This window comes from Ciconia boyciana, chromosome 1 (assembly GCF_034638445.1).
Source record: "Ciconia boyciana chromosome 1, ASM3463844v1, whole genome shotgun sequence".
Taxonomy (NCBI): Eukaryota; Metazoa; Chordata; class Aves; order Ciconiiformes; family Ciconiidae; genus Ciconia; species Ciconia boyciana.
Window position 1 is genome coordinate 67,517,971 of NC_132934.1, and position 26,627 is coordinate 67,544,597.

Below are 26,627 nucleotides of genomic sequence, written 5' to 3' on the forward strand. Positions count from 1 at the left end.
TTTCTAATTATCCAATCATAAAGAAGTGTATTTTGTAGGTCTTGCAGCAGCACCATCCATTAGCATCCTTGCGGTTTATCTGTTAATCCAGGTGTTTCAGTTGTCGACTTCAGCAAAGTTATCGGGCATCATCAGCAACCCGTGTTTCTCTTAGATACGGATCCTTCAGTTAATTTTGCAAGAACAGAGGTTTCCTTATCTTAGTCGATCACTTGTTCTTTTTAGTAGGGGTAGGTGATGGGTCTTGGGTCTGAAAATAATGATGCAGCAATTATAGGCTAATAATGTTGTTTGCTCCTAAGGACTGTGTGATCTCAATTGATATCACACTATCCAGGCATAAATGTAAAAAGGCAGAATTAAAAAAAAGAGAGAGAAAATGAATTGCAGGCAGAAAGATCCGGGACACAGCAGACTCTCGTCCCTGCAGACTAATGGACATTAGGAAAACCGGTGCTGTGGTAAGACTCCACTGATGGCAGCAACGAGGGAAACGGCAGTTAAAACAACTGTGCCCCTTGCCTGAAGGCTCCTAACCTCCCCAAGCTCTCCTGTACTTCTTCCAGGCTTGGGAAGATACTCTGTCCTAAATATTAAGCGCTGGAAGTGGGGAGAGACAGCCCCTTTTTGCGAGATTTGGGCTTTTTCACAATATTTCAGGCCGCTTCATGAGGTACTCTTGCCGTTTCCCGCCACAACCCCTGCGGCGATCACAGGGCGGGCCGGGTGCAGGACTACATCTCCCGTCATGCCCGCCTTCCGGAGGGAGCCGCCGCCATTTCGGCACCGTCCCCGGGAGCCGTTGGGTTGGGGCGGTGCCGCCTTCCCCGCTCCCCGCCGCCATGAGCCGCCTCAGCGGCGGTTGGGATGGTGCCGGCGAGGAAGTCCAGCTCCTCCTGGACCTGTGAGTGCCGCCCCGACACCCTCCCCCTGTGCCCGCCGGCCCTCGTTCCCTCCGGGAAGTCCGGTGGGTTCAGGGTCAGACCGCTGCCCTCACGGCGAGGCCGCGGCCTCGAGTAAACGCAGTGTCACCGAGGCAACCCGCGGGGCCCTTCTGTGGGGGAGCCCGGAGGAGGGGTTTGGCCAGCGTGACAGGGCAGGGGATAGGGTTTGGCAGGCGGGGATGTCAGAGTGGTGACAGCGTTTGGTAGTGGTGGCAGGGTAGCTGACAGAGTTTGATAGTGGTAACAGGGTAGGTGACAGGGTTTGACAGAGTTCAGTGGGAGTTACAAGAGAGGTGACAGGGTTTGGCAGAGGTGACAAGGTTTGATGAGGTGGCAGGGGAGGTGGTAGGGTTTGGCAGAGGTGACAGGGTTTGATGCGGTGGCAGGATGGGTGACAGGGTGACAGTTTGGCAGGGGTGACAGTTTGGCAGAGGTGACAGTTTGGGAGGAGTTACAGGACAGGTGGCAGGGTTTGACAGGAGTGACAGGGTTTGGCAGGTAGATAACACGATAATCCCTGACAGATCTGGATGTGGAGGGATGGCTGAGGATCCCTGGCTTCACCTGGCCCCAGTGGATCCACTGAGTGTTGTTTTGCTTTGAGTTTTTCATTATGTCAGATTCCTTTGTGTTTAGGAGGGAGTTAGAGACAGCATAGGGATAAGATATTTGATTTGACAGATAAAACAAAAATAGCTAGCAAACAATACAGTTAGTCTTAGGCTTTTATTCTTCTTTTAAAGCACTGAAGATATAGTTGCCCTGGTGTAGCCAATAAGTGTTTTATTGTTTCCTATAAGGTACAATAACAGTGAAGACATTTGTAATTTAAATGATTAATTGTTTAAACTGCAGATCAGTAATATACTCTGAGAATATCAACCGGCTTTTTGAAAAGAATGCAATTAATCCTAATAACTTTTTTCTCAAGCTAAATTTAAAATTCTGTGGCAAGAGGCAGTTAAATGTAATTAGAAGATTTGGCATAGCTCACATTGATTTCCATGTATCTGCATTGGTTTTGGAGTATTTTCTGCAAATTTGAACTAAGTAGTCAGTGTAGATTTGCAGGTCCCTATTCAAACATGGCTGCATTAGCCACTTAGTATCTTCAAGAGAAAAAAATCAATCTTAAGTTTGTATTAAGTTTTTAGATACAACTGTTTTTATGTACTACAGTATATGGTGACAATCTGCCTCCTTCAGGATGAGTTGCCAGAAAAGTTCATTTACCCAGTGGACAAAATGTAGGTGTCATATAATAAATATGTATTTAGCACGTAATTGAAGTGTGTGCCCTTGTATGACAAAGGACTGCTTGCCCATTCACATGACTCAATAGGCATCCATCATAGAAGACGGAACAGCCACATGGTCCATGCACACGTGCACCAACCACATGGTAGGTGCACACATGGTCCCCCAAAAGGCTCAGAAACTCTATTTGACTCACCCTAGCCAAAGATAGGGTGCAGTTTTGCACCGAGGAGGGGCTGGTTCAATTGGGATCTCAGTAACAAAGGCATGGGCTCTCAAGGCTAGTTAACTGGTTTATTGCATAAAGAATAGTAGTAGTAGAAAACATGATAGCAATCTTATGTCCCTTCTGATGCTGAGGGCCCCAGCTATTGCAGCATGAGACAAGCCTCTTCACATTGATCAGCATGCTTCACAGATCCCGTCTGTAGCAAGATTCACACTTGTTGTGGACTTCAGAGCTTTGATAAGATTTTTTAGAAGTAGACAACTATTCTTAATTTCTGCAGTCAAGTAAAGGAATGTTACATGTAGATACGCTGTTTAATCTCAAGACAAGGCAAAGAATGTGGATCATGTAATCTACTTGTACCTGTGCTGAGTCGGAGCCGTGTACAGGCTTCTCTGTTACGGTCAGTCAGCCAAGTTCATCCAGCGGTCACCCAAGTACAGTGAAAACATTGCATTCTTACACATCTCCAGAGGAAGGAGTGAAAGGCGATCATAGTGTGTGCTCAGGTTATATAACAGTCACTCATGCTGATGTACGGGTCTCTGCAACCAAGGCCTGTGATTAAATTTTGCCAGGGTCTCCTTGAAATCACTGTCTCATCATTACAATGTCTTCTGCAGTGACCTGCTACAGGTGCCCATATTACACTGTGCTAACTTTAGAGGTTTTTTTAATGTGCTTCCACACAGGAAATCTTGCTTCTTTCCTTGCTTAAATTTGTGCTACACTTCGGATTATAGAGCCTTAATATTTTGACTTCTCTAGAGTTTTTAATCGGTATGAGTTCAATTTGCTGTGATTTGGTGGCATTCTGGTGCCAGGCAAGGTTCTGTTGCAGAAAAGTTGTCTATAGGGGCTCCAGAGCTGTGGCTATACACTAAATCTAATTTGGCTTAACTCTAGGCTGCTGCTGCCCCCTGCCCTCAGCCACTTGTTTTGGCAGTATTATTTCTCTGACTTCACAGTTTTAGTCACAGCAATTTTCATTCAGATCAGATGCCGAACAGCTCACTGTACAACTGTGAATTTCCGAGCCAGCATGAGGAAGGCACAGTAAAAAGTGGTTGGGGAGATAAGAGGGGGTGGAACTAGCCTCTCCAACCTCTGTTTGGACTTTACACACCACTCTAACCAAGTGTAATGACAGCTGGGCTGCTAATAGAAATTAATTACAAGGGTTCTGTCTTGCTAATAACTGTTTTCTTTTTGCAAAGCTAAAACCGTACCCATACTTTTTTTGTTGTGCATGATTAATCTGTTAAAATGGTGTTTAAGATGTGCATTACACTGCATGCTTATGTTCTCATGGTTAACCTTAGATCTTAGACCTAGCAATTTCTCTTTATGTGTACTGTAGCGCTTGATACCATAAACAATTTCTACTTTTGATCGGTTACTAATCTTTTTTACACTACTTTATTAGTTAGTAATGCTGCAGCAGTTTTCTATGTTAATATAACAATATAATTATTATACCAGTAAGACTAGTACTTGAAACTAATAATTACACAACCTTTTAACAAATGTGTGTAATTTTAGTGTATTGTTTCTTGTCTTACGCCAATCAGGTGATGACTATCTATTTATGCCATGCTGCACTTTAAGCTTCTTACTTATGCTAACCCTTAGTCTTATTGTTTAACTAGCAGAACTTACAGCAGAAACTAAAAACTGAAACAAATCTATTAGTCTGTGCAGTAGTCCTTTTAAGAAGGTCATTATTTTTAAGATCTCCAAACCTAACAGAAAGTGAATTTATTAAGGTGTTGCTGCTGTTTGGTGGTGTCTGCTGTTTGTCTGCTGCTTGTTGGCCTTTGCCCTGTGCCCCTTAGCACTCCAAAGGTCACATGCACAAGAGCATCATACTGGAAATATTTAGAAACATCCTTTTTTCTTTTTTTTTTTTTTTTCCTCAAATTTTATCTTATATTAGCTTGTTTCCTGAAGTTACTGTTCCCAAGATGAGAAATGACCAATTTACACATGCACTCCTAGCTGATGCAGTTTTAAGGCTAGGTATTGAGGTACACCAAATTTGTAATTGGTTTACATAATTATGCCTGACTGAAAACTGACGGTGTAGGAGTTGCAGGGCCTGACAAATAGAGTGGATGCCTGGCAGCAACAACGCTTGCTGGAGAGGTAGAGAAGGCAGCTGGGGCAGATAACAGCTTTAGCTGTCATACTTGTAGGAGGCTGCTGTTACAAATCTCTCAGAGCCCTGGCAGGTGTTTTAAGCTGACTTGTTAATGCCCAGACATAAGCTCAGAACCAAGAGAGTTTCTACCATCAAAAATGAGACTCTTAGAGCAACACAAATGAAACTTCACATTTAAAGGTGTTTTAATTAAGATTGTCACTACATGATAAAGAAGTGTGCTGCACATTTAAGTCATCGCAAGAGTATGTAGTTAAGTATTGTTTAGGTTTGATTGTTCCATGTGTCGTTGATAGCTAGCTCCTGTGGTGACAGGCATCATTAACAGGTGGCCAGCGGGTTGCAGACTAATGCATTACCTGACCTGTCAGTGTCTTGGAAAACTACATGTCTTACAAAGGCATCAGAACATTTGCAGATGGGTACATCTGCATGAACAAAAACTGAGGACAGAAGTAGAGTATCAGTTTCAAAACAGAGCTTCCTTTTATGGTCTTACTATTGAAAGGGTTAAATCCCTGACAATCCCTGACTAAGACCTTACTGTGATACATAAACTTGCATTTTTTTTTAGTTTCACTTGCATCCTTGTTCTCTTTTGTTCTCTTCCCCCGCAAAGATAGTTTTAGTTACCTGCTGAGCAGAGTTGATGATAGGACGTTTCCTGTAACTTCTTACCTGATAAGACTAAACAGGCCTTGAGCAAGCTCATTAGGCTTCCTAATTAAATCACTGATAACAGGAACTCAGGACATTTGCGCCGAAGGTAAGCACCAAAGAACTAATTTAAATTGATCCCCTTGTAACATTCCAAGGCCGAAGGACTGATGAGCTAACTCAATGACTATATATGGACAAAGGAAGCCCAAAGTTCAACTAGCAGACAACATGAGGAAGACCATGGAAGACCCACCGGGAGGGTGAAAAGACCCTAACCCTAATTTTACCGCACATGCTTGGACTATGTAAATGAATTCCAGGAACTCATCACCATAAAACTGCCCTTTTCAGGAAATCTGATGACTAGGTATGATTTTTCTGTATATGAACTGATGTGTTGTGCTAACCTGGCGGAGCACTTGTGGCGGAGCGATCCCCAGTGCTGCCCAGCGCTGCAATAAAGAATACCTGCTTAATAGTCATCCCGACTGTTGAGTCCTGATTTCGGCTTTTCATGGCAACACTATGAATATAAATTATCCATCCCTAAAGAATGTAGGAAGATATATCTATTTTGTTATTTGCCATTAAACCTATTTTAGTTTCTGTTGCTCTGGTTCATTTCTTCTTCTGATGTCTCCCACTTCTAACATCTGTTCTGCTATTCTATTTCATGTGACATAACTTAGGATAAGCTGCACCTTGATGTAAGTTAGACCATTTGTAGAATAATTAGTCATAAAGATCTAATTTCTGTTTTATGTATTGGAAATATACACATTTGTCCTGTCATAAGGCCTTAACCCTGTCGTAAAGCTTGAGGTTAAAGATTATAGGCCTTTTCTGTTCTGCATCTCTTGACACATTTGGAACAAATGAGTGTGCCATTTGACACTTTGTAGACCACTCTGAACTAGAAACAGCTGGTGTACTAAGTCTGATAATGTGGAGCAGGAAAAAAGCGTCTGGGGGTTTTGCAAGAAGGAATAGTCTTTTATCAGGTCGTAACAGGAGTAAAGCACTACTCCGTTTATCCCTGTCCATGAAAAACAGGATTCATGGCTTCTTTCATTAAGTTAGACTGGGACAAAATCTGTCTGCCAGGTGAATGCATTATACTCTTTACTTCCCAGTCTTAGTTATTGCTGTATGTATCCAGGTCACATAAAAGCACAGAGGCCAACTCCAGTGGAGAGAGTTATGGTGCAATTACAGTAGCTGCTCTGAGTTTACTAGTAGGGTGAGCTAATGGAATAATGTTGATTCTACAAAAGCAAAATGTTTTGTAGGACAGTAATGTTTTCTTTCAAAATTTTGGATAGGATTTAAAAAGAAAAGTTGGCCTAGGGAATCTAATTCAGGTAGCTATGATCAATAGATAATAGAACCTCCAATTCGAAGAACTCCATCCCTTGTATGGACTCATGTTAGGTTTCTAAGCAAGAGCAGGACAGTGAGGAGTTACCCTTCCTCCCCCATTTCAACTCCCTCCATTTTAGTTTTGCTGTAGTGTAATCCTTTTTAAAGTCTTGGCATTTCCTAGATGACAGAGTGTTACCTTTTCAGTTATCTCTGGATGTTGGTTAGCTTCAGGCTAGTTTATGTTCCTCATTCACCTTGGGACTTTGTTTTTGGATAATGAAATCTCCCTTCAGAGAGTTGCAATTCCTTTCTTAAGGACCAGCAGTTGTCTTTTAGCATATTAGCGAGTTGTCATTGCTCTGCAGGTCAGTATGCTCAGGATGCTTAGAAGCTATTCATAAACTCTTCCCGGAGTTGCCTTTGGTGTTTCAGTAAGCCTGTGATTGTAATTTTAAGTTGCAGAGGTTGGGACTTTAACATTTTATGTATCCTATTGTTGTCCCACAAACGGAGTTCATTACCCAGTGTGCAATACCCAGTACGTGCACAGAGCCAAGATACCAGTTTATTTCAGGTTTTGTGCAAGACCCGGGTGCTAGGTGGTAGCTCCACAAAGGTAGCCCCCCTGGCTCATTCATACAGGTACAGTATTTATACAGTCTAGTTATACATATGTATAAGTAATTACGTAAAGCAGTTTTCTATTGGTCTGCATTTTCTCATCTTATTCTTAAAGCCACAGTATTACTTTAATATTCTATGCATGCCCAAAGGTGGGCGGTCTCTGCTTGGGCTGGTGTCTCCAGCTCAAGGGGTGTGACTTTTAGTATTATAATGAGGATAGTTCGCCTGAGGGTGCTTCTTATCACACTTCTGCTAGAAGCTTCAGATTGTTCCCAAAACATCTTAATTAGCTTACATATTTCTCCGGGATGTGTTTCACTTCCCAAGGACAATAATTTTACTTAGACGTTCCACATTCCAGTCTGAATCCTCCTTATCAACTTTATGTAAGTCCTGGCCTTCCACCAGCTCCTGATTGATGATACTATGATATATTAAAATGCCTTAGGAATCTTAAAAAAATAGGATTGCATGATTAGTGTCCCTCTATAGTACTCAATATTGCATAAGTCAATACTCTTCTGTATATTTGACCTTGAAAACCATTATTTCAAGTGTTCCACCTTGGTAATGTTCCACATATCTCTGGATAATACTGATCTCTTTGTTTTATTTTTCTTAAGTAAGGTTCTTCTTGTTTTCTCCCAAAAAGCTCTGTTCCATCTGGAGTCTCTTAACATATTCTTACTGAAATGATCCCTTTTTGTGGCATTCACACAGATAAAATTCTAGGATTTCAAATCCTGTCTTAAAGCATCACCCAGCATTCTGTGATATTAGTAGGCCTATTAATATTTATTTCTGCCTAGTCCTTCCTTTTCAGATGAATACTTAAGCCCTGTGTGTCTTTGAGATTTGTTTGCAATTTCTCATGCAGCAGTATCTCATGATGGAAACTTTAAGTCAAGTTTCAGTATCTGGCAAAGGGAACAGATTGTTCAGATCAGGGAAACAATTTTGAACCTGAATACAAAAGATGTCCAGAGAGCAGGATGTTTATGATCTATAGAAAATGCAGTGTATGTTGGCATTATTGTTAGTTCAAAATCTCTACCCCAGTGTATATGATAATCAGGCTGTTTCCTTCAGGTTGATAAATCATTCTGACATATAAGCATGTTTGGGGGGGTGGGGAAGGAGGCCTAAAATATGCTATTAAAGAAACCAATGGCTTTACTGAGTCAAACCAATCCGTGTTTCTGATTGTGATAGGATTTCAACCAGCTGTGTGAGAACCTTCCTTCTCATCCCAGGGCAGCTTAATTTTTTGAAGAACCATTGCTGATGAGGCTTTTTGAATACCTTGTAAATATCCAAGTGGGTTCACTTTCCCATGTATATTATATTTTCCATGTGTCCACTAGTTATTTTGTCTGATCTACTTTGTAGGACCACAAACTTGTTGATCTGTGATTTCCTGGACCCCACTAAGACAGAAAAATTTCTGCCTCAGGTGACAATCCTCTGTGATCAGATCTAGTTTTAAGCACAAGGTTAAAAAGGTTGAGCACAGGGTTACACAGCACAATTCATATTAAAAGAGTACTACAAACTAGACAGTGAACAAAATACTACATCTGAAAATATCTCCTTAACGTTTTTAACTGAGGTGAAAGAGAGGTGTCCCTTCTCTGAAACTAGCTGTCCCAACTAAAGATTTTACTGCCTCCTGAGTGGAGGCTTAGCTGGTGAAAAGGCTTTTCTTACAGCTCATGAATATATTACCAGCAAAATAATTTTGTGAGCCGAGTTGGTGATTGCAGTGAATGAGGCTACAATTTTTGCCTACAGTTGATAGGGGAACACTTGTGCAGAAGGATCAGCTGATTGACCCCAAAGGGCAATAACTGAATTGGTGGTAGCATGGGACAGCTGGAACTGGTAAAGTTTGAAGGCAGCATAGCTGGATGTAGAAGATGACATCTTACGGCTTGATTGTTCTAGTTATAATATGTAATGCCTATTTTTGATTGTGTTGTAACTTTCCTTTATTTCAGATGCCTTCAATGTTTGACAAAGAACTTTTCCAGATATGCTGCAGATATTAAGTCATTGCCACCCAACATAAAGGATAAACTGATTAAATTAATGAGTAGGCAAGGTCAAATAACTGATTCAAATATCAGTGAGGTAAGAACCCATTCAAAACTATTCTGTCTGTGGTAGTTAATCACAAGGATGAACTAAGCTAAAACTGTTCACATGAGACAACAGATAAATTCAGGCCTGCTTACTCTGTCCATGTCTTTACAGGTTTTTTTTCTTAAACTTCATAATGTTAATAGTCCTGTATTAGTAGTAATAAGATTATGTTTGTAGTGACAAATAAATTAAAAATGTTCTCCCTTCAGTGATAGCTGATTTCTGTGTAACCAGCTGACATATATTATCCCTTTTCAGTATGGGGAAACTGGACTCTATTGCAAACCAGTCTCTGTTCCTGAATGTAGTATGTTTCAAGAAGCTAGTACTTAATTTAGTAATTAAAAGATTTCAGGAACTTGTTGGATTTCTGTTATGTTCTTTTGACATTATGGACATGATCTCCATATAATTTATTTAAATCTTGATTCTTTGAAATATGATGATGCTGGGGCTAGAAATTAATAGTTCAAATTCTCTCATCCCTTTTGCTCATTGTTGTGTGTCAGTGTTTCAAAATGAAACTAGTTAATGACTTTTCTTTAGCTGTAAATTCAGGGGCACATCTATTTTGGTATCTATCTACTGTTATCTTGTTTAGCCTCAAAGGGAGGCGTGAGAATTGAGGAAGGCTAAAGGTTTGCCTTGGTGAAACAGAAAATTAATGACTCCCTGTTCATTCCTGCTTTGACCTGTAACTCAGAAGAGGCAAACAGTGTCAGTTTCTCAGAGTCAGAATAGTGAAGCCAAGACTAGAGGCAGAATCAGAATACTGTGGAAAACTTATGAACAAAAAATTTTATCTTTAGTATGCACCATTTTTTCATTGTAGAAAATAAGTATAAGTAAAAATCAGTGTCTTATTCATTTATCTTATTTTGGAAAATTTGAGTTGACAAAATTTGGTTTAGGCTATCTTTTCATTAAGTAATCCTTTGTAAGCATCCTAAGAGATGTATATAATTAAAACCATATGATGGTGTGTGTATAAATGCACAAAACCTATTAGGATATCTTTAGTCTGGAAATAACTAGACAGTTTAAGTTACAATCTTTTCCTCTCTCTCTTTGTAAAATCTCATCTGTCTTTGTCTTCATTCAGCAGTTGATCAGTGCCTTCTCTTGGAGCCTGTTTTCCATCTGACACTGGGATATTCTGTTCTAGTTCTTTTTCTCATGTGTTTTTTCTTTCGCTGTTCCTGCAATTTCCTGCAATTCTATCCTTAGCTGTCATCACTTTTCTCGGGCATGTTATACCTTAGCTTTCTTTGCTAACAGTTTCCAGGTTTCTCTCACTTGCATTTTTAAGAAAATGCTAGCCATCTCTTGGATTGTGAATTCATACTATTTCTCCATACCATTTCGCTCTTCAGTTTTCCTGTTCTTTCATCTTGCAGATATTCTTGTTGCTTGGCATAGCAAAAATGGCTTATGTTGTTTAGCTCTTCTTTAGTATTCCTTGCTCACATCATGTATAACCAAAGTATTCTACATGTGACACATTTGCAACGTCTCAATTAGTCTGCCATATGGATAAGGAATTTTATTTCTTTGCTATTGCTTCCGTCCTGCCCTTTTCTTTCACAGTCTCCACAGTATTGCAGCTAGATCTATTCTCTTGGAATTTTCCAGGCTATGCTATCTCATTTGCTTTTATGCATGCCCTTTCTTTGGTGGTGTTTGAGCATTTTGCTTAAAGTTAAATTTCTTCCAGTTGAAATTCTGTTAACCTGCACTTATGTGTAAACTTCTATTTCATCTCTTACCTCCCTGTTCTTGCCCAGATTTGTGTTATCATGCCTTTTTTTTTTTCCTTGCTCTGCTTTTTGCTTGGAGCAGCCTTCCATGACACACGTGCTAAACTCCTTATTCCAACTCACTTTTACCATAAAGATCTATAAAGCCATTCAGCATGTGTCCACAGGATGTAAGTCTATACTTTAATCTCCTGTACTCTGCATCCAAACAATCCTTACTCTATCTAAAATTCCATCTTCTTTGAGGCAGATTAGATTTTAGTATATGCATTCAGTGAATATGAATCTGTGAGTAACAATAGAAAGCAAACCTCTAAGTAATACCTGAGCGTGTGAAGAATCATGGGCTAGGGAAGCTTAATACTCTAGCTACTTTAAATAGGCAGTATTCTGATAGTATTGTTGCTTCTCATGTAGACTTCCTTGCATCTAATGATCCTTCTTATAAGATTTCTCATGTGGCTTCAAAATCAGCAGTTTGCTCACTTTTGTTGTGTCCTAGGCAATTTGGAATTGTGAAAGAAAGCCAACAGTCAGGGAAGGCATCTTGAATAGAAGTTGATGGTCACTTTGGCTTACATCATCTCTGGGTTTGGCTGTTTTAGTTCCTTAGATATGAATTCAGAAATATGAGTGAAATAAGAGCTGAATGTTATCTTGTGAAAACTATTCACAAGTGTATTGTGGCATACGTTGGTGGTTTTGTGGCATAAAGAGACATATTTGAGGCTTATAGCATTTGAGGAGAAAAAGCTGTCTGAGGTCTGCCATTCATTTTGCAGAAAGGTTGCAATTATAATCCACTAGAAGCTTTTGCTTTTTTTCAAAAGGCTTATTTGACTTTGCCAGTAAAGATTTTAGCATTTTATGTATTTGCAAAACAGAAAAACAGTATTCCTTGTAATATCTTTATTGTACCTGTTAGAATGATGAACCTGAGAAAGGAATAGGCCTTTAACAAGCCTATCACCTGTGCTGTTATCTTTGCTTGCGTGTGGAAATTTACTGTGTGCTTTTATCCTTGTGAATTAAGGAAGGGAATGACAAGCTGAAGGGAGTAAGATAAGGTAATGTGAAAACCTGATCTAACACTTGCCTGTTGGTCTGAAGGACAGCTCAGTAAAGGTATAGATTGTTTGCACAAGAGGGGGCTATAAACAGTATTTATTAAAAAGTAGTGAGAATCCTTGAAAATTAAATTAGAGTTAAGATATATGGCTATTGTTACTAAAATCTGAGGCCTTCCATTGCTTTGGGTCTAAATTTCATAAATGTCCTCTTGGGGAAGATTTCACAAAAACTCCAAACTATGGTGTTGTGGGAGTGAAAGAGTCTAATGAGGATTTGGTACTTCCTCATGGTATGATGATGAGATTGCTTGTTTATGAGAAAAAGAGTGTGTGTGTAGGTGAGAAAAATACTCTGGGGAAAAATATCTTTCACATATTACCCTTATCTGTTCAGTGGATTTAAGTTTTGATCACAGTCAGTATTTTTTTACACTTCAGATTTCTGCCATCAAAGTTGTGCTAGTAGATTTGAGGGTATTATCCTTGGTAAACATATCTGTGCTGGCAGAAGCACTACTGTTAGCAACTATACCATCAAAATAGTACTTCCACTGTTTAAATAGTAGTGTTAATGTGTCCCTATTCTAGATGTGATCACAGAAACTGAACATTCATGCTGTAGGAGATGAACTGTTGCGGCAAATATACCATATTTTCTTTAGAGTGTTTAGTTCCTAGGACTGGTAACCCCATCCTCTAGTGAATATTTTTTAAAAGTTCTATGTGATGTCTAACATTACAAGTATTTTAGATAAAAACATGCATGTTCTATGACATAGCAGAGTTTGACTGAAATGGTAGGTTTTTGTTACAGGTATTACACCCTGCTGTAGAGTCTCTAGACCTCCGAGACTGTGATATTTCAGATAATGCATTATTGCAGCTTTATAACTGCAAGCAACTGAAAAAAATCAACTTAAATTCTTGCAAAGAAAACAGATTGGGAATCACTTCAGAAGGTATGTTTTCTGTGCACAGATAACTGGGATCTTATTTCTGTTTTATTTTTCTGGTTAGATTGGAATAAATTGCAAAAAATATCTAGGGTAAATATTGCTTAAAAAAAAATCCCCAATGCCACACCAATACTAATTAAAAGTCACTTCAGTGGTGTAAATTATAGGCCTAGAGCACTGATTATCTTATGAAAGAGAGCTATCAGGTTACTCTTATGCTAGGTTTCTGGTAAAACTATGCTACATTTGATCATATTTTCCACTTCATCTTAAATTATTCCTTCCTGAAAACTTGTGCCAGAACCTTACCAGTACCACTGGGGTTGAAGTTTCAGGCTTGTGATTTCCTAAATTACTTTTTCTCCTTTTTTAATTAAATGTATTTATTATTAAGTAAGCTTATTGCACCTTCTCTGACTTAAGACTTGAATTGCTCTAGGACTTTAGGATTTCAGGTGTTACTTTTAACCTCAAGTTTCAAGTTGTTGGAGCTATTAGCTTAAAAGAATTAAGCTTGCTGAGTTTTATTTCACACAAGTTTTGTTTTTGTCTTTTGATTACACTTATTCTTTTGCTCCATCATTAACTTATCCTTATTGAAAATTGAGGCAAAATATTAATTTAGTATTGAGCTAATGTATACTGTACTTTAGGTCAGTCTTGGTTTGTATTTTCTTACCACTGCATAGTGATACACTCATATTTTTACTTAAGAATTGGATAAACTTTTAAAAATTTATTTTATTTATTTTCAATGTCACCTCATTGTTATACTTTTTGACCCATAAGATACAGTTTGCAATGGTCTTCCCTCCATGCCTTCATCTGTCCACTGATTTCTAGTACAGTTCTTAAGGTACCAGCTAAGCCTCGAGCTCTTTATGTATACTTTTCATCTATTTGGACAGAGATTCCTGATTACTTTGCAATTAAAACTGGGAAGTCTAGTTCTTTGTTGGCAAGTTCCTAGTCCATCCAACTTTACTAACTTTCCTACTTATAAACTGAGCCCTTTTTAAACTGAGAATCAGTTATGAAGCCTTTAATTTAAGCTGGAACAGTTCTTTATCACTCATCTCAATTACACGCAGAAAAAAACCACCCAAAGTCACCCCATTTTAAAGCAGTGTTACCTTTTACTAATTCAGTAACAGGTGGGGTTTTTTTGGTTGGTTTGTTTGGGTGGGTTTGTTTTTTTTCTTTTTAAGAAACCTGCTGGCTACCAGGTCCAGAAATATCTGAGCCCTGTCATTACTAGGAAACATTTGCTCTGTAGGTTGCATGTGGAATGTTTAGTGTCCTTTAATACAATATCCAGTAGTACTTACTTCTCTGTCAAATTCAGCTACCATTACTATCTCTGCTGTCATTCTTTGCAAAGTGGTTCTGACCCAAGCAAGTACTATTTTATCCATGTTTCTTTGAAGTTCTTACATAGAAACATATCTTAATGACATTCAACTTTTTATTTCTATCTATCCAGAAGTGATGTAATTTTCTGTACCGCTGTAATCATCATGTTTCCATCATCCTTGAAATAAATTCATTTCACGAATTGCATCTGTAGTTCATGTACTTTTATTTTATTGAGTACCTCCTGACAATTCTATGCAAATATTTTGGTTATTACTAACTGTCAGGGCTCTGAGGGCACCAGCAGACCCTAATGGCCGTGACTGGTCTCACCTGCCATGCCCACCTACACCAGCTGCCCATGGACCTTCAGTCCTGGCCTGAGCTGTGTTGTAGGTGTACCTGGTTCCTGTCCAGCTTCTGAACTATTGTTTTGATTTCTTGAATTGACCTCAGACATGACCTCTTGCCTTGCCTTTTGCTTGATATTCACTGCACCATCAGTGGGACCTGGCACTATCATCAGTCTGCTTTCAAGCCATTGGCATTTTTTCATGCACTCACTGAGGTGATACCTCATGTATATAATATCCCTCAGGTATCCCTCTGCAGGGATTTAAAGGAATTCAGCATTTAGAAATTTTTATCAACTCTAGCATTGTTCATTGTAATTTTCTTTTCTCATCCTTGAATTAAAAGAAACCAACCACAAAATTATTTCCTTGTACAGAGTCTTTCTGCATGGCATGAGATGAAAGTTGAACAGTCGATGACCAGGGGACAGCATATTGTATTCAGCATGGTGGTTATGTTAAAAAATTAATAATTCTTTAAATTGCTCTGTTTTTTTTGACAGGTGTCATAGCACTGGCCTTATCCTGTCCTTACTTGCGTGAAGCGTCTTTTAAAAGGTGCTGCGATATAACTGACAGTGGAGTCCTTGCTCTTGCGCTCAACTGCCAGTTCCTACAAATAGTGAACCTGGGCAGCTGTTCAGGCATCAGGGATGCATCTCTGCAGGCACTAGGAGAAAACTGCAAATTTCTTCACAGTGTGGACTTTTCATCTACTCAGGTAACTATGGTGGCAATTGGCTAATTGACTTTTGTTTGCTTATTTTTTAAGATTGTCATGGTAAAAGTGAAAGGGGATCTTTTTAGCTCTACTCTTGACAAGATTTAGGACCACAGTTCACTTCCAATTTCCTCCTCTCAAGGAAAAGGAAAGATATATTTTGCATCTTGGTAACCAGGAAAATACACATTTTGGTATTACAGCATGTATTGTGGAGCAAAGATAAACTTTTATTAGAATCTACCTAATATTGGAGATTTTTCTTTTCAGTATCTTTATTTAGTGCAATCATTTTCTTCAAGTTGTAAAGTAATCCAAAATATTTCATTTAAAGAAAGTAGAATCTTGGGCAGATTATTGTCTGCTTTCAGGTAGGACAAACTGACCTGAATAATAATAATACAGAATGTCAAACAATATAAGCCCCTAGTAGAAATAAACACTCCATAACTAGTTCTAGTTCAAGAGTGACTGTGCTTTCTGAATGGCTTGTCAGAGTTATGTTCTGGAGTCAACATGGAAAGAATGACATTTAAAATGTCAGAAAGGGCAGGTAAGAGGATTTAACAACAGTTAGTATTTAACACAAGAATGGGGAAATCAGCTGTGACAGCAATACTGTAACATACTTCATAATTACAGTAAGATAATGAAGTGGGGGAAAGGATTTTTTGCGATAAGTGTAGCATTCAGTTGACTGTGGTGGTGAGCGATTACTTTATGTTGAATGTGAGTCAAACACAGAGCACTCGTAATGAAGAGTCTGATCTGGAAAACACGTAGCAGGCTTTTATTTTAGATGCTGCTATTCTCCTTTCATTTTTTCCAGAAGTAGGGCATCAAAAGTAATTTAATATTTTATTTGGTATTTTTTATTATTATCATTTAACTCAATTTCTTCAAACTTATTTCATTACTCTTTTTGTTCCCTTGCCTCTCTCTTCCTTTATCCAAAATAGCTAAGTTTCCCTGTATATGTTTTAAATGAGAGGAAAGCTTCTTGAGTAACTAGTCGTTTCCACATTTTTTGCCTTTCTGATAATCAAATGATGATAATACACTAGAATTCTGAATTTCATTTGACTAAAAATAAATGGAAATATATGCTAGATACAAATGAAATAAGTTTAAGATGAAGTAGAGAAACTATGGATGACTCATGCCTGTAGAGATTGCGAGGCTAACTGTATTCTTGTGTTTGATTGCCAGAAAGCATAGTAAAAATACCAAGTGCAACTGGCAAAACTGTGTGTAAGAGTAAAACAGTGAGAACACTGGAAATAAATGAACATGCAAAGAAGGGCACAGCTCACTTGCAGGAACAAGGAAGCAGATGTGAGCTAGACTACAAAGGGGCCAAATGCCTCAAGGTGATGTAGCCATTTTAAAAATATGCTAATCTGGTGACTGCAAAGATGAAGTACAATAAGTAGAAGGTATAGAAGTGGTGCAAAATAACAAGAAATGGGGCAGGTGAGGCAAGGGAGGGATTGAACTATGAAGGAGATGGAGCTCTGTGTCCCCTGTATGCACACAGAGAGTATGAGTGGAAGGTTGGCCTGAAGAACTCTGCCACACTGGCCCAGGACCACATAAGAAATCTATTTATGTTTACTCATCAGTATGCTTATGTTACCATTCTGAGGAGGTAGGGTTTATACCTAAACCCTGTACTTACTGCTCTACTTCTAGTGTGCTCTAAATCCCAGCATTGTTAACAGGTAGAAACACAGGCTCAAGAGTCCAAATCCCTGCACTAATTAAACAGTACATTTCCTCTTTAATGTTCATTGGCTCAGTGTATGGCAAATAATTGTGGGAAGAATCTTGCCTGAAAGGGCTGTGCAAACAGTTTTCTATGTGGGCTGTGGTACAGTTTAGTTTTCTGCAAAATATGTTGGCAAAAGCAGGAGTGTTGTGGGTTAGCCATTTTGTCTGTCCAGACACTTCTCATGTAGAATAGAGCTGGGTTGCTCATGTACTTAACTGCTGGTACTGGGCGATGTAAGCCTTTGCTAGAAATGCATATGGAGTTTGGTGACAACTGGTCTGTACCAAGAAGCTGATGTATTTGTGGTTTGGTACTAACTGCAGGTGGTTTATCCCCAATATAAGAGTGTATCCCTTGAAGAGAATGGGCAGATGTGGCATTACAGACAATGCACATGGATATTCAATAGAGTAGGAAACAATACTGCAACGCTGTAGTAATAGTATAGCAGTGGTTACTGTGAGCTTGTGCAGGAAAGTGAGGGGGCTTTGTTTTAATGCAAGACTGGTTTCATGCTCTCACGCTGTCGTAACCATATACTCACAAGCATCAAGACGGTAGCATTCAGGTGGTCTCTCCAGTGTTCATGCACCAACCAGGCAGTCTGGTCCAGGTTTGTTTTGATGACATGGAGGATAAGGGATGCAGGCTATCAAATCTTCATCATTTTACTTGGGTTGGTCTTAGGTTAGTGACCATGAAGTGGGTTTGGATGTGCTGTTTTGTACCCTTTAGGAACTGATAGTGATTACTCTCTCTATCCTGTCCCACCTGTGGGAGTTATTAGAATTTATTGATTTACTGCCCTTTGTCTCCTGGTCTGGGTGTCTTCAGGAGCTAAATGTGCTGTCGTCTTGATGACCTACTAAGCTAGGTACTGACAATACCTGCCATTCTTATAGGCCTTTATGTGCCTCCATGCTGGGACGTTCCTGTCCATTCTCCATTCGCACTGATCTGACCCTTTTTGTTACAGTTCTGTACGGTAGACTTGCAATAGAGGGCCAGAAGGCAATAAGACAATTTGTGCAACAGGAATAACCAAATCTTTGAACAGAAATGGAGCTTGTGGTCTCTGGATTCTTGCTGTCAAATTTGGCTGAACCTTACTGTGTATATTTGATGACTACTATTCCTGCCATCTAATATAAGCACTACGAAAAAACCTTTGTGATGGACCTGATCTCCAATCCAGCTTTTGAAGCAGGGAGGAAGTTTAATGAATTTGGTTCCCGGAAGCAAATGAATAAATTGGCCTTTCTTGCCTTTCTAAGGAAAGGAATGTCTTTTGTCTCTTTCCTGTATCTTGCAGGTAATCATTGTTTCGTGGCTGTCTGTAGCCAATCACTTTGATAAACCTTTTAGAGCGAGTGTATGACGACTGCTGTAAGACTGCTTGTTTGAGGGATTTTTGTCTTACGTAACTGGTTTGCTTCAAGATAAGTAAAAGTAAGACAGCAGATAAGACTGCTATGATTACTTTTTTTTTTTGCCAACCCAAGAAACTTCCTTCAGTAACAACTCCAGCAGTCCTGAAAACAGGAGAAAAATTGGTTTAGGTAGAGCAGAAGTGCTTTAAACCTTATAAATGAAAAGTGCCATGCCCTGACCATAATAGTGTACCCACTGTTAAATGAGACAAGGAAGCTGCAGAAATAGCAGTTACACAGTTGGAAACATCCCAATAGAAAGCCAGGCTGGATCACACAGCAGTAAAATGCAACAGTGTTTAATAGACTGAAAAAAACATACTTGGATAATTTTTCTACAAGCTTAACTGGGAAGAAAATATTGTAACGTTAAGTGTATTCAGTGACTGCAGGGAGTGAATACATTAATATATTCCCCCCCCCCCCAAATAGCTGTGTTTGAAAAAATTGAGCTTTAATCCATTGTGTCAATAACAATGTGGGGTTTTTTTCTCTAGGTAACAGATGATGGTGTTACAGCACTAGTGAGTGGAACATGTTCAAAGAATTTGAAGGTAACTTACTTAACCTAATAACAAAGAAATGAACAAAAGCAAATACCTGCATTTTTAAATTATTATTATCAGTATTACTTCTGAGAGATGGTTTTTATTGACTGACTTTTGCCTTTGTTTTCGTACACACTTGCTCTGGTTTTGGTTATGAATTGAATATTTTCTGTCTCTCTGTAGCAGTGCCCCAGACCAGATTTTGAGAAAACTCAGTCTTTTCAAAATGAGTTTTATTCTGTTGAATGTAGTATACTTATTTTAACTCATGTTGTTTGAGAGAGCTGTATAATAAATGCAAATGAATGCTTAACTTTTTCCCTTGATTTCTTCAGAGTTATTTCTTGATTCTGTTGAACACTGAGGCAGAACTTGTAATGTGGATGACTTCATGGATTTAAGAAATCAGTTAGCACCTCTGCATAGGTGAATCTCTTAACTCATGAAAGCAACTGTGAAGTTGTCTGCATAAAGATTCTCTAGGCACTGAGACAGTGATAAAATGATGGAGAAGAGGCATCCCATACCTCTTACCATAAATGATCTTCTACTTTTCTGTAAAGTACATTTCTTATCTGTGTGTGTGTTTTTGCTTTCGTAAGGGCTGGTTTTGAATCCAAGCTATTCATCTAGAAACTAAGATGGGAAACAAGTCATACTTTTGCTAGTTTATAGTATTCAATAAAAAAACCAACCCTAAACAAACACAAATCTGGGTCAACTGACAGTATTAGTAACCTGGAAGAAATAGAACTGTTCTTGTTTTATTTGGAGAGCAAACAGTTAGATTTGTTTTGGGTTTTTTTCCAGCTGATTTTGTCTATTTTGGACAATCTTTTTAGTCTTGGTAAGTCTTGTGGTACAAGATGAAATTACTCTTTTTCAGACCATAGCAATGAGAGATCCTTTTTTTGTATACTAGAAGTGACTTGAAAATATCTTTGTCTTTTAGCTGGTTGCACCTTTAGCTGTAGCAAAACATTGATTCCAGATTTTCTAAACAACCCTGAGACTATGCAGATAGTCTTCATAAGACACCTCTCGTATCCAGCCTACAAATGTAAAACAATGTGTATCACTGTGATTTGGATTAGGTCATTTGGACTAGGTCATTCTTGAAAGTCTTCAGTACATATGTCTTAAAACACAAATATTGTAATAAGTTTTCATAATTTTATTGTAATAAGTTTTGGGTTTGCTATTGAGTAGAGCAGGGTTCTGTAAAGTTCCTAGAAGGTTCCTACAGGGTTTTGAACTATTTTCCAGCAATGTTGGTATAATTACTCTGTCAGTATTATCTTCCCTCTTCTGTATTATTACTGTCCACAGGTCACAGAGAACTATATTCTTCTGTGTAAGCCCTTTTTTTTAAAACCATAGAAATGCAGTTCCATTTATTTTTAATAAATATTTCCAGCTTACAAAATGTGGCCTTTGGTGATCCTGATTACATTGCTGTAGTTGTTATTTCTTTGAAGGTGCACAGCCTTTCTTTTGTGTGTGCTGTGCATGGATGCCTGTGGAAGCTGTACTAGATCAGGAAGAACAAGTTAGGTAGCTTCCATAAGCCCTTCATCATCTATAAGTGTTCAAGAAAGCAATGTTGAGGTGGTGAGCTTTGATTTCAGAAGAACTAATGGGAAATTTCAATCATGCCAGACTGAATAGTAGTACAGATTTTGCTTGTTTGTTTTCCTGTGCTCAATACTTGTTTCCACTTTCTTAAAAGCCATGCATTTAAGTGCTTTTGCATTTGTTTTTTTGGGGTGGGGTTTTTTTTTTTGGGGGGGGGGGGGGGGGTGTCTGTGCCATTTTAATAAGGCAAAATTTAATGTTTTTCTGTGGAATGACAATTTTAAAAACAAAAGTTGTGTTCTATCAGTATAAAAAGCTAGAATGGTTTAGGTCTCTTGGTTTACAAGTAGTAAGAAAAAGAAATTTAGTAGAAAATATGGAATTATTTGCTACAATCTCTTCTTCAGTGTAACTCCTTTCCTTGTCTGTGTCACAATCCTCATACCTCTGTTTCATGTCATCAAAGTGCAAGTTTATAGACAGTGATCTAATGTCAGGTACACAATGAAAAAAAAAGGGTCTTAAAATTCTCAAACTGTAACTAGCAGGCAGATTTATAAATCTTTTTACTTCATTCAGAGGCATTCAGATTCCACACTTCACTCACTTATTAAAATGAACTAAAACTGTACATATACCAGCTTTTGTATATCTTGCTTCTGTGAATACAGTTCTTGTTTTCTGTGTCGTCATTCTGTACAAAGTTGCATTTATTACAAAAGGTCCCTTTCATTTCTGTGCTCTTTCAAGATCCTTGGAGTTTATAATTTGGAAAAGCACTCTTTCACAATAAAACAATGGGGGTTTTTTATTTTTACCCTAGGATCCCCAAAGTGTATTTTCCCAAATCCTATTTTTCATTAGATTTGATAGCCTCTTTTCTGCATTTCTTCTTGTATGTTATATTTATTGAGATGTAAGGCAGTTTAGAGGGGGGGGGGAAGTTGGTAATAATCTAATTAATACATTAATACATTAATGTATTATACATAATTAATGTATTATACATTAATGTATTATACATTAATCTAATTAATACATTAATAATCTAATTAATGTATTCTGAATTTATTCTTTCTCTAGCACATACAACAGGTACTAGTTATACAACTGCACAGAAATGAAGAAGAGAGCAGGTTTGAGTCTAGTCTTGGAAGAAGTTCTTAGACTTCTTTCAGGAACTATGTAGACATCTAGATAGATAGATAGATATTAGGAGCTTCAGCAGAGACTCATGAATCCTGCCTGTTTTGGGAAACCCCAGAATTCAGTTTGGGTTCTGTTTTCCTGGACAACAAATTGCTAGGAGAATGTGTGTCATAGGAAAACTGATGGGACTCAAACACCGTATAATCTCATTGAAGAGTTTTCTCAGTTGTCTTGAACGATATACGTGTTTTGGGAAAACTCAGGTTTATGTTTTTAGTTTTGACTCTTCATAGAAAAGCTGTTTTATTTTTCCTGAGGGTATTTTCCTGGTCTGTATAGGACCACATATGGGGTCAATGCACAGGGGAGTAGTAGGTCATAATTTCTTCTTGGGTGGGGAGCTCTGAAAGTGGTTGGGCAAAGGAAAGCTCTGCCTCCAAAACTCTGGGTGCTTTGACAGGCTTTTGTTATTACTATTTTCATAACAGGAGATCCACATGGAACGCTGTGTGAATCTGACAGATGTCGCTGTGGAAGCGGTCCTTACTTGTTGTCCGAAGATACACATTTTTCTGTTCCATGGATGCCCATTGGTGACAGGTAGGTCAAATCATGCAGGGAGTAAGAAGAGTAATTACTTCCTGATAGTATCTTCTTTCTCTCTGGAAGAGCACACTATACTTTAAATAATCCCAAACAAATAATAACTTAATAGTTATAAACATACACTGAGATTTTCCAAGCAAGGAAAGAGTTTTGCTTTGAAACATGGCAACCCTCAGAGAGGGATTTTTTTTATTGTTTTGGAGTTTGGATTTTTTTCTTTCCTTTTTTTTTTTCCCCCCTCAACATGCTGATGAAGACCCAAAGTTGATGCTAAGACTTCAGAAAAATGTTAGCATATTAAAACCCTACACTATTCCAAAAGTATGGAACAGCAGCCATTCAGGAAACAGTGGAACGGAGTAGGACTGATCAGCCTGAAAAAAAACCAAACTTAAGAGAGGTTATAATCTATCTTGCATTCTTTAAGTTCGGTTGGTTGGTGATGCTTTACAGTTATGTGATTGGAGAAAGAACCGAGTAGTTTTGAATTACTACAGGTATATCTGAAGTGTGATATTGTAATAGCAAGATAAACATAAATGCAGATATATAATTGAATTATTTTGTTGTTTACCTAATTTCTAAACACCACCTGTATATATTCTGAATTAATAACAAGAAATTCCTTGGTTCTTTTGCAGATCGTTCCCGAGATGTTTTAGAGCAGCTAGTCATATCAAACAAAATCAAGCAAGTAACATGGACTGTTTACTGATTATTTATCATGTACGTATGAGTGTAAAGTTTACAGATGGGAGAGCTCTTTCAGAAAACAAGACCTTGGAGAAATAGCTGGTGACTTGTACCACCAGATTGCTTCCCTCCTTGTTCCCACCAGAGGTCTCCGTCGCCATTCCAGTCCTTGCCTGTGAGTCTGGGCTTCCCCGTCGTCGTCTCTACTTAAAGCCCTGTCTGTCTTTGCATCGCTGATCATTCTTCATTAAGAGGAAAGTTAAGCTATAATTAATATTACACTGTCATCGCTCAGCCTCCTTGAGGTATCTTTTAGCATCTTAGCTACATATACAAACCCAATTTAAGTAAGTCTCTGTTCTGAGGTTGTAGTCTGAGAGAGTAGTTGCAAGTAGAAGTACCAAGCCCAAACATAGTATTAACACTTATGCAGAAGTGTCTGTAAAGTTGGGACTCTAATCTGACCCAAGTCAACAGACAGAACTGGTGAATGGAGGTGGCATTAACAGCAATGCAAATGTATTTGAAGTAGTAACAAACAGTCTCCTTTAACCATGTACTATTGCTAGGTCTGGAAGAAAAAGTGTAGGTACCTTTCTTTTGATGTTACTGATGCTGCATGTTTCTGGTTTTATTTATCATTGAATACTTGCTGGATTTTTACACATCCAAAACTACAGTCTGTGAACACATAAACATAAACTTGCTTTGAAATTGTTGTGGTAACTTAACAAATTCCATAGTGGTAGCTATGACCAATAAAATAATCTTGTATATGGGCAAATACTTATTTGCTCTGGCTTTTGCCTATGTTTCTGCATGAAAATCCTTTTAGGGAACAAAACGTTGGTCCTCATAAGCATATCTGTGAGTGAAATAGAACCAAATTTAGTGTCTGAGTACATGAATCTCAGGATGGTAGAGTTCAGCAGAGTATATGTTCTGCTGTATGCGGTTTATTATATCTCCAGTGGCCTCCAGAAGCTGAAAATAACAACCATTTATATATTGTTCAATTGTAGTCATATTAAAGAAAAAAATAAGTAGAAGTGTAGAACGAGTTTATTAGATGATGGAGCAGTGGACTCATCACAATTCTAAGTCATGTTCATTGGCTTTCTTGAAACAGCATAACCTCTAGTGAGACTTCCATGATTTCTCCATTAAACTTTTTAAAATGCTAGCAATTTTAGCATTATACAGGGCAGGTAGCACACTATGTTGATACTCTGCATCTGGAAGTAGCAGGGTTTAGCTAGGGTGGTCTTACATGGATCTGATGACACTTAGAAACCCATGAGTTTAGGCAACTATAAGGAGTATGTTTACTTCATATTTTAACACTTGTCATAGCCACACTCATTTTAAGTGTTGCAGAAATAAACCAGTCTTCTTCTAATCTATTTAAAGTTCAGGTCAAATTGCATGGAACATAATATAATATATGTTGCATCCAGTAATATTAAAGGATATTATGATGTCTGACAATAATCTCTGTTCTTCTGTTAATTATCTGGTTTATGGAAGAGCAAGTCCATTTAGAAAGCTTGTTCAAGTGTAACTGAAAGCATAATTTTCAAACTCCAGTGCCTAAATCCCTAACTCCTGTTGCATGCAGTACCATGGCTCAGCCCAGTGATGAATGTGTTCCTGTGATACCTATAGGTACAACTGCACCAGTACAAACCATTCCTGCAAACAGGAGAAGTTTTGCTACATTAGCAACTAGCATCTGAAGGCTGTAATTACAGCAAGTCCTTGGACCAGATAGAGGCCCAAGAACCTAATCTCTACGTTTTATTGCCTTTTTTAGCTAAAGAGTAGTTTATTGTCTTGCCCTGTGGAATCCCTGGTATCAATCAGGGCCCATCATTCCTTTGAACTCTTGGACATGAGTTGGCAATAAATTTTGCACTATTTTTCATATTGATCCATCTAGCTGATTAGGCAGCACCAATGACACGCTCAGTAATTGTGTCAAATAAGTAAAGCATAAGGATCAGGCTGTCAGCCCTGGTTTCAGGAAGGGTGCCACAAAAAGAGTAAGTAAAATTGTAAGCTAACTGAAGTGGGAAGGGTCCACAGGAGGTTTCTAGTCTAACTTCCTGCCCAAAGCAGGGCCAGCTCAGAGCTCAGACCAGCTTAGTCAGGGCTCTATCCAGCCAAGTCTTGAAAAAGTGAAGACTGAAGAGCCTTCCCAACCTTTTGAGACAACTTATTCCACTGCTTGACTGTATTCATGGTGGAAAAAAGCTTTCCTCCTATCCCGTTTGACCCTATTTTGTTTCAAGTTACACCCTTTCTCACTGGAAGAGCCTGGCTGTCATCCTGACAACCTCCTCATAGGTATGGGCAAGCTGCTTATAGGTCCCTTGAAGCCTTCTCTTCTCCAGGCTGAACAAGCCCAGTTCCCTCAGTCTGTTATTGTAAGACATAGTGCAGTGATGGTTGCCAAACTCTCATCTCAAGTGCTACATCCAGAAAGACATGAAGATAAAGTAAAGCAGCTGAAGGCGGAAGACCACCAAAATCTGTAACAGCAAAGGACACTTAAATCATATCTGTGGGACAGTGCTACTGCTAACCTCACTGGCAAAGTTGTCCTTTTTCCCCTTGCTAATGTAACCTTGGATTTGTCCTGTTGAAGGCAAATGCAGCTTACACTGTGTCCTTAAAAGTGCATGTAGATTTACTGTCTTCTCCTATAGCCTCTTCTAAATGTGTAACTTAGTGGTATATCCTCACCTTGTGCTTAAAAATCTGTACAACACTGCAGTGAATTAACACTGTATTTTTAGGTTTGAAAGTTTAATGTAACTCACGTTAAATCCTTCACTGTCAGAGCTTGAGTCTGCTCTTGTATGTGTTTATTACTCGTATAACTCTACTGGAATATTTTTGGATTGAGGTTAAATCACAGTAATTTTCAACAGATGTTTACAAGCACTGGGTGAAGTGGGAGAAGAACGTCATGTATGCACTTACCACTTCATATTCTGTATTGTTTGGATATTGTTGTAAATCGTTGGGTGAGCACTGCAGAATATTTGCATATTGTTCTGAAGATTAAAGTTTGTAAGTCTTCTGTTTGGATAGTTCTGAAAACTTGTTAAATTATATTTTATGACCATGTAAATCTGAACCTCATAATTCATAAAAAACATCGTCTTCTGAGTGAGTACCACATACTTTTTCACATTTATAAGCTTCCACCACATCACCTGGTATTTGGATAGTTGTAGGTGCATTGTGTTCCATTCTGCAGA

The 26,627-nt window shown here is 38.5% G+C and overlaps 1 protein-coding gene across 1 annotated transcript; it reads left to right on the forward strand.

Annotated features, from left to right (window-relative positions):
• Window positions 1–733: 733 nt before the first annotated feature.
• On the forward strand, window positions 734–26,526 carry AMN1 (antagonist of mitotic exit network 1 homolog). The gene is given in 8 exon segments (XM_072872555.1): window positions 734–789; window positions 791–904; window positions 9,235–9,367; window positions 13,021–13,165; window positions 15,372–15,589; window positions 19,288–19,344; window positions 22,551–22,662; window positions 23,310–26,526. Coding segments are annotated over 8 exon segments (894 nt in total). The 5' UTR covers window positions 734–748; the 3' UTR covers window positions 23,384–26,526.
• Window positions 26,527–26,627: the final 101 nt, after the last annotated feature.